At 38.6% G+C, this 12,806-nt stretch overlaps 1 protein-coding gene across 1 annotated transcript in view; it reads left to right on the top strand.

The window, feature by feature from the left end:
- Window positions 1-12,806, top strand: part of WNK4 (WNK lysine deficient protein kinase 4) — a 616,132-nt gene that overhangs the window by 488,572 nt on the left and 114,754 nt on the right. The window contains exons 12-15 of the mRNA XM_089683941.1: window positions 3,238-3,405; window positions 4,205-4,259; window positions 6,210-6,365; window positions 10,227-11,137. Of these exons, the coding sequence (XP_089540067.1) occupies window positions 3,238-3,405; window positions 4,205-4,259; window positions 6,210-6,365; window positions 10,227-11,137 (1,290 nt within the window). The remainder of the gene's footprint in view (window positions 1-3,237; window positions 3,406-4,204; window positions 4,260-6,209; window positions 6,366-10,226; window positions 11,138-12,806) is intronic.

Below are 12,806 nucleotides of genomic sequence, written 5' to 3'. Positions count from 1 at the left end.
ATCTAAGCAGGTATCTCATATTTCATATGTAGATGTTCCGCAGAAGATTCTGGGTATTAATCTACTCGTGGATAGAATGTTATATGTACCTAGGAAAAGTTATTGGCCATAGTATAATTTGTGAAGGCTTTGGTCATAGCCTGAGCCCCCTGCCTACACAACCCCCTCCCCAAATGAGGCGATTGGTTCTCTGCTTCAGGGAGACACCCTGCTGAATTCCTAGATAAAGGCTGTTGTGCTTGAAGTAAAGCTGAACTGAGTTGAGAAAAGTGGGATAATCTCCCTTTTTAACATCAGAATTAACTTTGGGAGATAAAGCATCCTTTTTGGCTCATGAAACCTGATCTGCTTAAACCAGGACGTTTGGCAATTACTTTACCTCCCTAAATTCCTTTCTGTTATCTCTTTACTGTGCTATTGTTCTCTGTATATTTATATATATTGACTACATCTTTTTCTGTAAATATTTTTATCACACCCTTTTGACCTTTTAGTAATAAATCTTACTTTCTGAAAGTGTTGAACTGTTTCTAAAGCTCTTTAATGCAAACTAAAGAACCCCTGCCTCTGAAAAGCGCTACTGTGTGTGTGTTTTAAACTTCGGTATATCTCTGCCTGCGGTGACAGTGGTATACCGACAATTATTCAAACATCATAGTGTTATTGCTGATATTGCCGAGTTTCCTCATTCTCTGTACAAAAAGGAGGTGGTGGCAGTGTGAAGGGTTAATTGCGTAATTAACCTGACCCAGTAACAATCGCTCTCAGGCTGCAGGTACACAGGTTGTGGTCCATTAGCTGGAAAATCTGTGTGCAGGTGCAGCTTAGTGTGGCATTGTTACAACGCGGTTTTAGATTGGCTAGTCCTTCGGTCATGAGTTTGGTGAGAAGGGCTGGGGTCTGACGCCGCGATCGTCACAAGTATGCCATGGCATCATGCTGTGGTAGCTCTGTAAAGTTATGGCATGGGTCTTCAAAAGCATAAATCTAGTACAGTCTCTGGAGAGTGCAAAATCTGATGCAGGTGTACATGGTAGCCAATCAGCTTCTAACTTCAGCTTGTTCAATGAAACTTTGACAATAAAACCTGGAAACTGATTGGTTTCTGTGCAGAGCTGCACTAGATTTAGCACTCTCCAGTTTTAGTAAATCAAATCCTATGCCTTGCTAACCTCCTTTAACACTACATGTTTACTATGAAGCAGTGCAGTAGCTGTAATAATAAAAATGTGAAAAATATACAAATCACAAATAATAGCGCAAACCAAATCACACAACTAAATATAGTCTCTGCATCCTGTGTCTCACCAGCTGCTGGTGGATAAGCCAAAACGGGTTACAGATAATAGACATCAGTGGGGGTTTATTTCTAATTACCATATACAATATAAGGCGGTTGAGGATATTTTTCAGAAACACTGGCATGTTTTGAAGCTTGATAAGATATTAGGGAGTGTTTATTTATAGGAAGGCGCCCACTATTGGTGATATAATTGTTCATAAAATCTTGGATCCACCAAGGGTTTTGAATATGTTTAGTAATAAAAAAGGCTTTTATTCATGTAGAAGGTGCGCACTGCATGTAATGTGGTTAAACATAAATTTAGGGGATTGGTCAGATTCACCTCTAATTCTAATCAAAGGGAATTTGATATTTCCTCCTTTCTTACTTGCAACTCTACCCATGTAGTATATGGTTTAGAATGTCCTTGTGGCCATATTTACATTGAAAGGACTAAGCGACAGCTTAAGGTTAGGGTACTTGAACATATAAGGAATATCAGTAAGGGGTATAAGTACCATAGTGTATCTTTACACTTTAAGAGATACCATAATTGTGATCCAACTAATATCAAATTCTGGGCCATTGAATCCGTTCCTAAAGCATGGAGGGGTTCTAATAGAGTTAGGGAACTGTCAAAATGTGAAATGAAATGGATTTATTTGACTGAGGCTTTATCTCCTGGGGGTCTAAATGTCGAACTGGACTTAAATTGTTTTATAAGTGATTTATGATTAATTTGTTCATGTTATATGATTTATTATATAAGTTGCATGTTCTGTTTTTTTATTGATTTATATTTATATTATTTTAATCTTTATTGCAATATTATTTATGTAATTTTGGAATGTATTTATATAATATTTTTTTGATTATTTAGTTTAATTTTGAATATATTTTTTAATTATGTTTATATTGGTGCTATAATTAATTTTGAACACAAGATGGTGCTATTGTGATCAGGTGATCCAGAGTTCATTTAGATTGAATTCTACCTAGTGATAATAATGCACCCTCAGGTGTTTTTTGAGATTGGGCCAATTAGGAGACTTTTGGGTCTATATAAGTGCTCGTTATGGAGAGCTCACCATTCCCTCGTTTCATTGAAAGAAACGCGTCAGTGTGTGGCCTTCCTGTGACGTCACCACTCATGCTGATGCACGTGTCCGGATCACGTGATCGCGCTATTACCATCTTGAATGCGGGTTGGCTGGTGAGACACAGAATGCAGAGACTGGAGCTCTGATATAACAAAACGCCTTGTTTTTATTTGCTCATTGTGAGTGTGATTTTAAGGGGGGTTTGTTTGGCAATAAATTTGTTGGATGATACTGCACTATGGCGAGTATTTTCTTTACACACATGTGCTAATCTGGATATGAGAGGATCTTCTCTGGAGTTTGTTTGGTGGTATGCTGGATACATAGTAGTATGCTGAGTAATTACCAACACATGAGGATCGTCCTTTGAAGTCTGTTTGGTGAATGCTGGATATATACTGACATGCTGGTTAATTACTAGCACATGGTGAGTGTGCATTTTGATGGGGTGTTTTTGAGCACTGAATACCACATTGCTTATGAAGGAGGATCTCATTACTTCATTTACTGAGGATCATGTTTATATGGACTTTTCTGAATGGACTATATTGAGATTCCCTATTTATTGATTTTTTGTTTGCACTATTAATATGCACTTATTTGGTGGTGGTTATATTTAGTTGTGTGATTTGGTTTGCGCTATTATTTGTGATTTGTATTTTTCACATTTTTATTATTATTTTGAGTTTTTTAATAATAGCAGCATCCAGTGAGTGTATTTCCTCTCTTTATTATATTGGCGCAATGATGTTGGTATAATAGAAGTGTTATATTTATTGGAACATTTCTTTGGTAACTAACTTTTTAGTGAGTGCAGTAGCCGTGTTTGATGAAATTCTCATTTTTTTTCCCCAGGTGAACAATGAGTTCATTATGCAGTCAGAAAGAGAAAGCTTTACCAACAGGATTAAGGACATCATCCACCGTGTGGAGGCCTTGCTAAAGAAAGATGCTAGTGGAGACAGAGAAGATGAGGGGGATGGGTTAGTTGCTGTGGAAAGCACATTTCCTCCCAATTTTCAGGTTTGTAGCAGAGATCTTCCCCATCCTATATTAAGGATAGAGACAAACGAAAGGGCAGTTATTGTAATAGAGGGGAAAGGTCATAATCTCTGTCAGTTTTTATTGCCGCTTGTGTCTCTGCTGGGCAATTTGCTGTTATTCCCATTGTGGCTGCCAGAACAATGAGTAAGGTGGCTCTCTACAACAGAAAAAAGATTGCAAAGAAGCTCGGTGTTATGGAGGGTACAATGTGTCCCTGTTGCGGTGCTTAACCTCACCAGTTCTTTAAATGACCGTAAACTACTCTGTTTTAGCAAGAAAATTGTTTTGAGGCTAGAGACAACCATTTAATTTAGCTCCAAACTTCTTTCTTCAAGTTTTCATCAGTCATTTTCAGTGTAACCAATTCACACCCAATTTGAATACAAAGGCCAGCTAATGTTTTAGCTTTGCACAGTTGCTGGTAAGTTTAATCACATGCTGGTATATTTTGTTTCTCAATAATCACCAGAGTTGTCTTTTCATTACTCCAGTACCCAAGCCATTACAAGGCCAATACTTGTGTGACACTTCCACAGTTAATTCTTAATAAATTAGTAAAAAGCAATTTGGAGTCACCATTGTTGCCTTTTCTGAGTAAAGACACAAAGGAAAATTTTGCAATTGTGATCTCCAGCAAATATAAGATATTGGCAAATGTCTCAGCCCAATGGTGGCTTCAATTATGGGCGGAATACGCCTTTTAGTAATACAGAATGTTACTATACTCCAGTGAAACTGATATTTTATCACATATAATTATTTGTGTATTTAACAACAGACTGATCTTCAACTTCAAGAATTATCCCGTTCCTTCTCCTGCTCATCTCTCAGTGGTAAGCAAATATTCCAAATAGACCTCTCATGGCTTCCATCTGAAGAGGTATCTTCCTCTATGACAAGAGTATTGTTACATTTTTATAGCAGCTGGAAAAACAGTCACTGGCTTAAGACCTGTTGCAAATGTCAAGCTCTTTACTTTATTTAAAAGGGACTTAAAGAAGCACTGTCCTGGAATTGGGTTTCACACTTTTCCCTAATTCTAGACAGTTTTACCATAAGGGTGGCATTATTTATCCTCATAAATCATAAAGGCAAGCATTCCTAGCAACCGTGAAGGGCAAATAAGCAGTAATGTACCCTTCTGAGATTCAGTAGTACTTGTTTTTATATGAAGAGATTTGTAGGAAAGTATATTTAGCTGATGTTTAGTTCATTTTCATCACAGAAAATGGATTTGTATTTTGCATGACATTACTATCAACTTAGGCAGTAAAGGTAAAAAGAAAGTAGCAAGGCTTGGTGATGAGCATTGTAGATGAAGAAAGGCAAATCTCTTACCTTTGGGTGCCAAGACAACCTTTCTAACAATACTGTAAATACAGAAATATGGACTTTTTAGGCAGCACAACAACCCAAATAACAACATAAAACATACACTTTTATTAGATTCTATATAAAAGCAATTAAAATCAATAGCCCTAAACATAACTTAAAGCTATTTTAATTGCTTTGATATAGAATTTAATGAAAGTGTATGTTTTAGACCGTTATTTGGCTTGTTGTGGTGCCCATAACATCCATATTTCTGTCTTACTATTAATAGATCAATTTGACAGACATGGCACTTGGTAACAGTTAATGTTGTATGGTCCACCATGATACCACCTGGTGCAGTTCCATCTTTCTAACAAGCCAAGAGGTTGCTGGTTGCCACTGTTCCTGTGTGTGTGCTAGAAGCCTCCGAACCCGATGAATCAAGTAGCATTTAATTTTAAATGATTGTCTCTATCCTAAGCTGCCAATCCTAAAATGATAAACCCCATTTACTTACAATAATCTTTTTATACTGGTTATTAAGTTATGAATTTTAGGAGATATACTTTGAGGGGGTGTCTGAACTTCAGAAAGGTATTCAATAAATATTCCTTTTCAAAATGGACCCATTATTTTCTTTCAACAGAAACCTAACAATATGTTTCCAGTAACATTACATTGATTTATGCATTGCGTGCAATGCTACTTGAGATTAAGGCCACAGAGTTTCCAATTTTTAGTGACCTAATATAATACTGGAGTTCTTTCTGCATTGCACCACTGTCTTTTCCAACTTTGTTCTAAAAAGTGGAATTTAAATATTGATTAGACAAAAAAGGCCAAGAACAGGGTGGTGAGTCATCCATTTCCCTTGCCAGCACATGTGACTGCCCTGTACCTGCATGGATTTCCTCCGGAAACTCCAGTTTCCTCCCACACTCCAAAGACATGCTGGTAGGTGAATTGGCTCCTGTCTAAATTGGCCCTAGTATGTGTATGTATGAATGTAAGTTAGGAACCTTAGATTGTACGCCCCTTGAGGGTTAGTGACTGGTGTGAATGCACGACATATATGTAAAGTGCTATATAAATTGACGGTGCTATATAAGTACCTGTAATAAAATATTAATCAGAGCCTGATTGGCTCCTATGGCCACTAGTGTTGGACATCCCTCTTCAAGGAACCTTCATAGAGTTTTTATACAGGGTATTACAAGAGAGTGATATTAATATACATTTATCTGCTTAAATTGGTTGCTTAGAAAAGGCATATAAAGGTTTCTTAATGAATGCAATACGCATTTTTTTTCATCTTTTTCTTATCTCCCTGGAGTTCAGCTTTAAAACAGCATTATTAAAATAATATATAAAATTGTAAATAAGTTAAGTTCTAAGTCCTCTGTTTTACTGTGTGTTATTTTCTGTCTGTGTCCTTAAGTATATTCTTCAATATATATTTATATTTTAAGATTTGACATCTACGAGTCCAAGCAAAGGAACTGTCTCCCCAAGCCTCTCCAACCAGGGTAGCCCCATGTTGGATAATGATGTATTTGGTACAGCTGCGCCTGTCATGAGTGTTCCAGACCTTCGACACAAATCCACTCTGCCAGCCATGACCATAGGTACACTGTATTTCATATTAATTGCTGTAGAAGATGTGCTCTAGTGGAAATGACAAGCGTGCATAAATATCCAGGAGTAGGGTCTGTAGAGCCTTATCTATATGTAAAAGGCCTTCAGTGTGCAGCTTCCTCTTCAACCCAAATATGTACCTGAGCCCGATCTCAATCCAGCAATGTGCACAAAAGCATTGGTTCTCCCGGGTCTCCCTCTTCTCATTGGCTCAGAAGCAGCAGCAGGAGCCATTGGCTTTCTCTACTGTCAATCACATCCAGTGAGTAGGGGTTGGGGCTGAGCTGCACTCTGTGTGCCTTATGGACAGTGGTATTCTGGGTACATTGCGGCATGGGTATGTCATACTTTTGTTTGAAATAAAATTGACTCATAACCATTATAGTTTCCCTTTAAGGCACAAGGAAGACCCAACCATATTGCAGTAACTCCTAGCAACAAGTTAGGTTTCAGTTTACTGTACTATTGAAAGATAATTACTGATTGGTTGCTATGACCTAATGTTTGATTTATTAATCCTATATAGTTTATAGTTTGCACCCATTTAAAGATGGCATTTTGGACAGCAAATCCATACACAGAGCGGGTCAATGATACTGTATATGCCTGTGCTATAAAAACATAATTGTAGACAGATATTGTTACTGTTTGTAGTGTGCCAGGATTGAAGTATATGTAGCACTACCCCTGCAGGAGCCACTTGGTAGATTGGGTTCTCTGTTCTTCTGCCTCAACTCTGAGAACAACCTCAGCCCCACTGACACACCACATTTGCCAAATGGATACTGCGCTGCTACTTGGAGCTCAAGTATAAATACCCTGCACACAACTAAGGTTGAATATCAAAAAGCAAACATTAGGGAGTTAATGGTAAATTAACCCAATATATTGTCACTGTTTACTGTAAATAGCAGTATGCACATAAATGAGTAAGTATGGATTAGTTCAATCACAGTTCACCAGACAATATGGGGTTGATTTACTAAAATTTTAGAGTGCAGAATCTTGTGCAGCTGTACATGGTAGCCAGTCAGCTTTGCAATTAAGCTTTGACAATAAAAACTGGAGTCTGATTGGTTTCTATGCAAAGCTGCACCACATTTTGCACTCTCTTAGTAAATCAACCCCTATGTTTATTAGACTATAGCAGCTTAGAATGGAGTCCAATGCAGCTAAATTAGAGTAAACTCCATAATCCATAAAATCAGCAATAGGTAATGGCAATAGAAAACAGTAACAGCAATGATAATCAATACTGCCTAACTCCTCTGTAAACAGTAGGCTATATCCTTTTGAGTGCACTCTATATGAACAACAGTGATTAAATTTAAAACTCCCTAAAAAGGTACCTCTTACTATGGACAATAGAAAAGCTCTTGTGAAGCAGCCTATCAGAGTGAGCAGTCTTTACACTAGTTCTTCAGCCGGCTAGTGTAGGGGCCCAGTCGACACAGTGGTGTACATTAATACAAACCCAGTAGAGTCCACATGCTATAAATAATTCTGCTAGTCAGATGGCCAGTACCTTATGTGCTCAATCTCTGCTCAGCAATAGGTTTTTGACATCAGTGTCCTCTCACTAGTCCCAGCGATAAAGCAACAGGGATCTCACTGTTCAGATGTCAGCTCACTTCTGCAACTGCTTGTAGTGACTCTGGTCCTCAGCACAGGGAACTGGCTTGTAGCAGGTTGTGTACTGTATACTGGAGCTCCCCTGATGTTTCCATCTGTCTCCGCACTGCATGTCTACTGCAGTACATAAAAATAAATGCAATGTCATTTTGTGATATTTTAATGATAGGTAACCAGTGTATTGCAAGGTACCATCCCCCACCACCCCCTACAAAGTAGACACCAAACTGCGAGCTAAAACGAAACGTTTTGGCATGTGGGCTAGAGTGCCCTCAGAGACATTGAGAGGTTTCATCTTACTTCCTGATGTGTCTGCAGAGCAGGAAGCATAGGGAAATCTATCCAATGGGACACAGATGTCGAAATAATTTAGTGGGGTTTTAATTATTTCCTAATCTATACAGAATTAAAAAAGCATTTTGATTTTAGATAGCCTCTCATCTCTGTTGATGAAGCAGCCATGAATTATAAAACCCAGCAATACATTGTATGGCTGCAAAAGCAGAAATGAGGACATTGCCTGCTGTGATTCAGAGAATAGTGGATATACATATTAAATGAAGAGGTCAAAAAGATTTTACTGCACATGTATGGTCAGCGATAGACACAAATTCCATTTGAAAATGGTCCAACTGCAGAGATTCGGCATCAAGGCTTGGATGCTGTACAATCCTTGCATCCTAAGATCTCATTCACATAGGGAGAATGTAGATAGCGTGAGTTTGGGGACCAGCACCCGCACCCAGACGGATGTCATATTGCAATGGACACCAATGGGACTACCTGCACGGGGATGCATGGAACTCCTCATCATCTCCATGCAGATTAACACTGTCCTGCAATGGTGGACAGTATTGTATGCCCTGTGTGAATGAGTTCTAAGGTTTGGTTCACACTTCCGCAAGTTTGCAGTCCATGTTTGCGTGGGCACAGCAGCAGAAAAAAAGGTGCCTGCACCTTTTTCAAAAAGTGGCAGCAGGGAAATTGCATGGTGCTTTTACACCATGTGATTTCCCAGTGTTTCCTGCACCCACCAATGTTTCTACAGGGCATTGTGTTTTGGCTGTTGGTGCTTGCTGGTGCTTGCTGGTGCAGGAACAGCTGTAATTCCCACATCAGCAACCACTCACCACAGTGTGAACCTAGCCTTGGAATGTTTGCTGTTACTCACAGTACTGCTGCTTGTATTTTAACTAGGGAACATAAGGCCATTAGGCACTTTTTCTATACAGACTAATAAACATATCTGACAGTTGCTTTTTAACATGTTTTTCAACCTGTTGACCAAATAGCAGGAATCAGGTGATTGGCATCTTATTGTACCTAAGCATATCCTGGTATAGTATAGGGAAATGTTATATTGACAGGTACATTTTAACATCATTCTCCAAAGCCAGACCTTTTTTTCTTATTTTGGAAAGAATGAGAACAGGTCAGAACCCCTGTCCAGTTTTCATTGTTTTTGCAGTTTGTGTCCCTGCTGGGCAGATTTACCCTCTCTATTTGTCCTAGTGATCATTGTTGCCAGAACAGAAACTGATGAGGAATCTAAAATTTTAGAGTTGGCACAGGCAGCAAGATAATGAGGGGAAATCTTTCTATGAGAACATTTGATTTGGTGACAACTGTCTACAAGGTGATTTCTCCTGACTTTTGAGAGACTTCCATTCAGTTCCTGTTATATCTTCACAGGACGTGAAGAAATATCTCTCAAATGGGATATTGATAGCAAAAAAAAAGGGGGATTTTAACCATTCCCTACTCAGTCAATAATAAATAAAAATGTTTTAGCCTTAGGTACTTTTAGGCATGAACTATTTTAACTAGAAGATACAATGTGGCTGATTTACTAAAGGAGTAAAGCATGATCACTTAAGTGAATGAGGGGAAGTTGTACAGCTGCGATGACTTCAATCACCCAAGGAAAATTTTTTTTCCCCTTGCATGTGATTGGGTATTCTTATGGAAAATGAGTTTCACCTCATTTACTAAGGTAAGTGAACATTTCCTTGCAAAGCAAATATGAAAATGCTCTATGTTAGTAAATTTAGACACAGTGTTTATCTCTTGATCTAAATTATTTTTTCAGGATTAGTATTGTATTAATTGGCTACTCTGAAATGTGATATTCCATACCTTTTGGGTGATACCTTTAGTGTCACTGTGCTTTTGGATATTCTTTAATTTTAACTTCTAACTCTGGTTTGTTTCTCATGTAGGTTCTCCAGTGGCTGCAAGTAGAACTTGGCCTTCTTTTGAAACTACATCTAGTCCTGCTGTGCCATTTTCAACAAGCTTTTCCATGCCATCTTCCCACACCTTCCCACCAGCAGCTTTCAGTTCACTTCATAGTGGTAGCTACCTCTCCTCTCTACCACCTCATATGATGCCTTCATCTTCAGTAGGACATGTGAACTCTCCAAATACATTGCTTCCCAGCATGATGACTCCTCCTGTTAGTCATGGGAATACCTTGCAACAAATGATGCAAAATGGAATGGTGCCACAAACTATGAATAGTGCTTTGGTTTCTAATGTCCCACCAGCTACCCAGTGGTCTCCAACCACACCCATGTTTTCTTTGGCTAATGTCTTATCTTTGGCTATGAGCATGGCTCAGACTTTGTTACCAGTGGCATCAACAGCTACCACACAGCCTCAAGGAATCGTTCATGGAGGAAATATCTTTCCCCAGCCAATGTCTGGACATGTTCAGCCTCCTCTGATGTATCCAACAAGTTATTCTCAACCTCAAAGTCCAGTCAAGGACTTTCAAGGACAGTGCCCTTATGTATATCCTGGATCCACCGATAGCAGCAGAATGTTTCTTCAAAATATGCCAGGGCAAACGTTTTCTAATGTGGGAGGCACTTTCTCTCAGGCCTTTGTGACCCCAGATTCAGTACCAGACAGCAGAATGTTTCCTCACCAAGTGCCACCTACCAATATACCAGGACACCCTACAAAGCTTCCCCAACAGATGGAAGTTCCATCTTCTCCTGGCATTGTGGCAAACTTTCCAGAACTGCAACCAGGTATAGGAAGCTTCAGTGAGACATCTTCAGCTCCAACTGGAAATCAGAGTATGGAAACTACTGGATGTGTGGTGGGACAGACCATGAACCAATCTGTAAGCATAAGCTTTTAATATGTGAGGTGGTATCAGACATTATTTCTGGACCTATGTCTTGCAGTCGTGTGATAAATAGGTTCAGTTCCAGGCAGGTACTCTAAACTTATCTATCCTTAGTTTAGGATGGAGGCTGCAAAACTAATTAAAGTTTAATTTTGCTTTCATGATGTAAGAAAGTTCTACGAACCTTCTTGCTTTAAGTAATTTTTTTCTAAATGTTTGTACAGGCACACTCCCTTTTCTTTGACTTCTCCACATGTACAAAGTCCAGCTAATACAAAATAAAAATTAACTGTGTGTGCTTATTTGGATAGAAATTGGATGGCTGTGGGATTCCTACCCCAAAAGTCTTTATTATTTCACACAGTTTGTAAAGAGAATTCCTTTGAGCCATAGTGTTAAAATAGTAAATTAGGACAATGGTTTGGCTTGTCTTATTCTTCTGACACCGCTCCTGTGTCTATCCTAAAATGTACACTGTCAAAAACCCTTTGCAGAAAATTGCTCCTGAGAGCCTTTACCAAGTTCCTTGCAAGGTCTTAATTCTTACTGAACGTGCAGGAACCTTGATTGTTCTATGTTGTATATGGTAGGCTTTACGTGGGAGCTTATGGAGTTGTTCAGTATGGTGGCTATACACTGGACTTTAGTGGTTAATGAGTGTCATTTAAGTATCCATAAATGTATTTAGCCCGTTGAGGATCTGAGAACAATATGTAGATATGATTTTATCAGTAATACTTTTTTGAAGCTTGCCAGAACTGAACCTTTGTTTATAACAAAACTGTGCATAGTACTGCTGTGTTTGATTTTGTATTCAGAGTTAGTGTTATTCATTAGGTACAAACATGAAGCAGGAATCATTGTTGTAGACGGGACAAATACTGCTTTATATGTCTGTCTTTAATTGGTAGTAATGTTACAAGGAGCAGACAGAACCATTGAAACATAGCTCTGAGTTGACTACTGCTTCCTGCCTTTTGTAATGATAGAAATTTTGCTTAGACATGATTTTAAATAGCTATGCGCATGAGCCCTGCAACTAACTGACAGTCCTAACAGGGATTCTCTGCTACTTTAATCAAATGATCCTATACAGTACATGCAATAGCTATATTTTATGCCAAGGCTTAACTCTAAAAATATTAGTTTTAAAGCTGTCTCAGTGCAGGTTGCAGGGTTTATATCCTTATTCTTGCTTCACTAATTAAGGGCAGCATTTATCAAGAGTAAGCAAATGAAGGCACATCGTAATGCTAAGGTTGTCTGCATTTGCTAGCATCCACTGACAATTTGCCGTGCAAATTCATTATTTATAATGAGTTTGGCCTGGTTGCAGTGGTGAAAGTTTTTAAAGCTAAATTTTAATTTGTGAGCATCAGATATTGAACTGTGTGTGAAGGGAATGTGAAGGAGCAATTTTCCCTCCTTATGTGAGGAATACAGATTCCTAACCTGATAATTATAACAAATGTTGCTGGGGCCTGGCTTTTCCCCTAAAGATGGAGAGATCCAGAGGTTTGGGGAATAGGACCTAGCCTGGTAAATCTACAGGTAAATAAGACTCGCAAATGCTCTTTAATTTCTACATTTTTGCATAACCTGATGATGGATGAATGCTCTTGATAAATGTGTCCATGCAAGGATGCATTACAGTATTTGTAAA

The sequence above is a fragment of the Staurois parvus genome, unplaced genomic scaffold (assembly GCF_062004578.1).
Source record: "Staurois parvus isolate SC_StPar_1 unplaced genomic scaffold, SC_StPar_1.0 ptg000328l, whole genome shotgun sequence".
NCBI lineage: Eukaryota > Metazoa > Chordata > Amphibia > Anura > Ranidae > Staurois > Staurois parvus.
The sequence above is the reverse complement of the archived record's forward strand: the minus strand, read 5'-3'. Positions and strand labels throughout refer to the sequence as shown.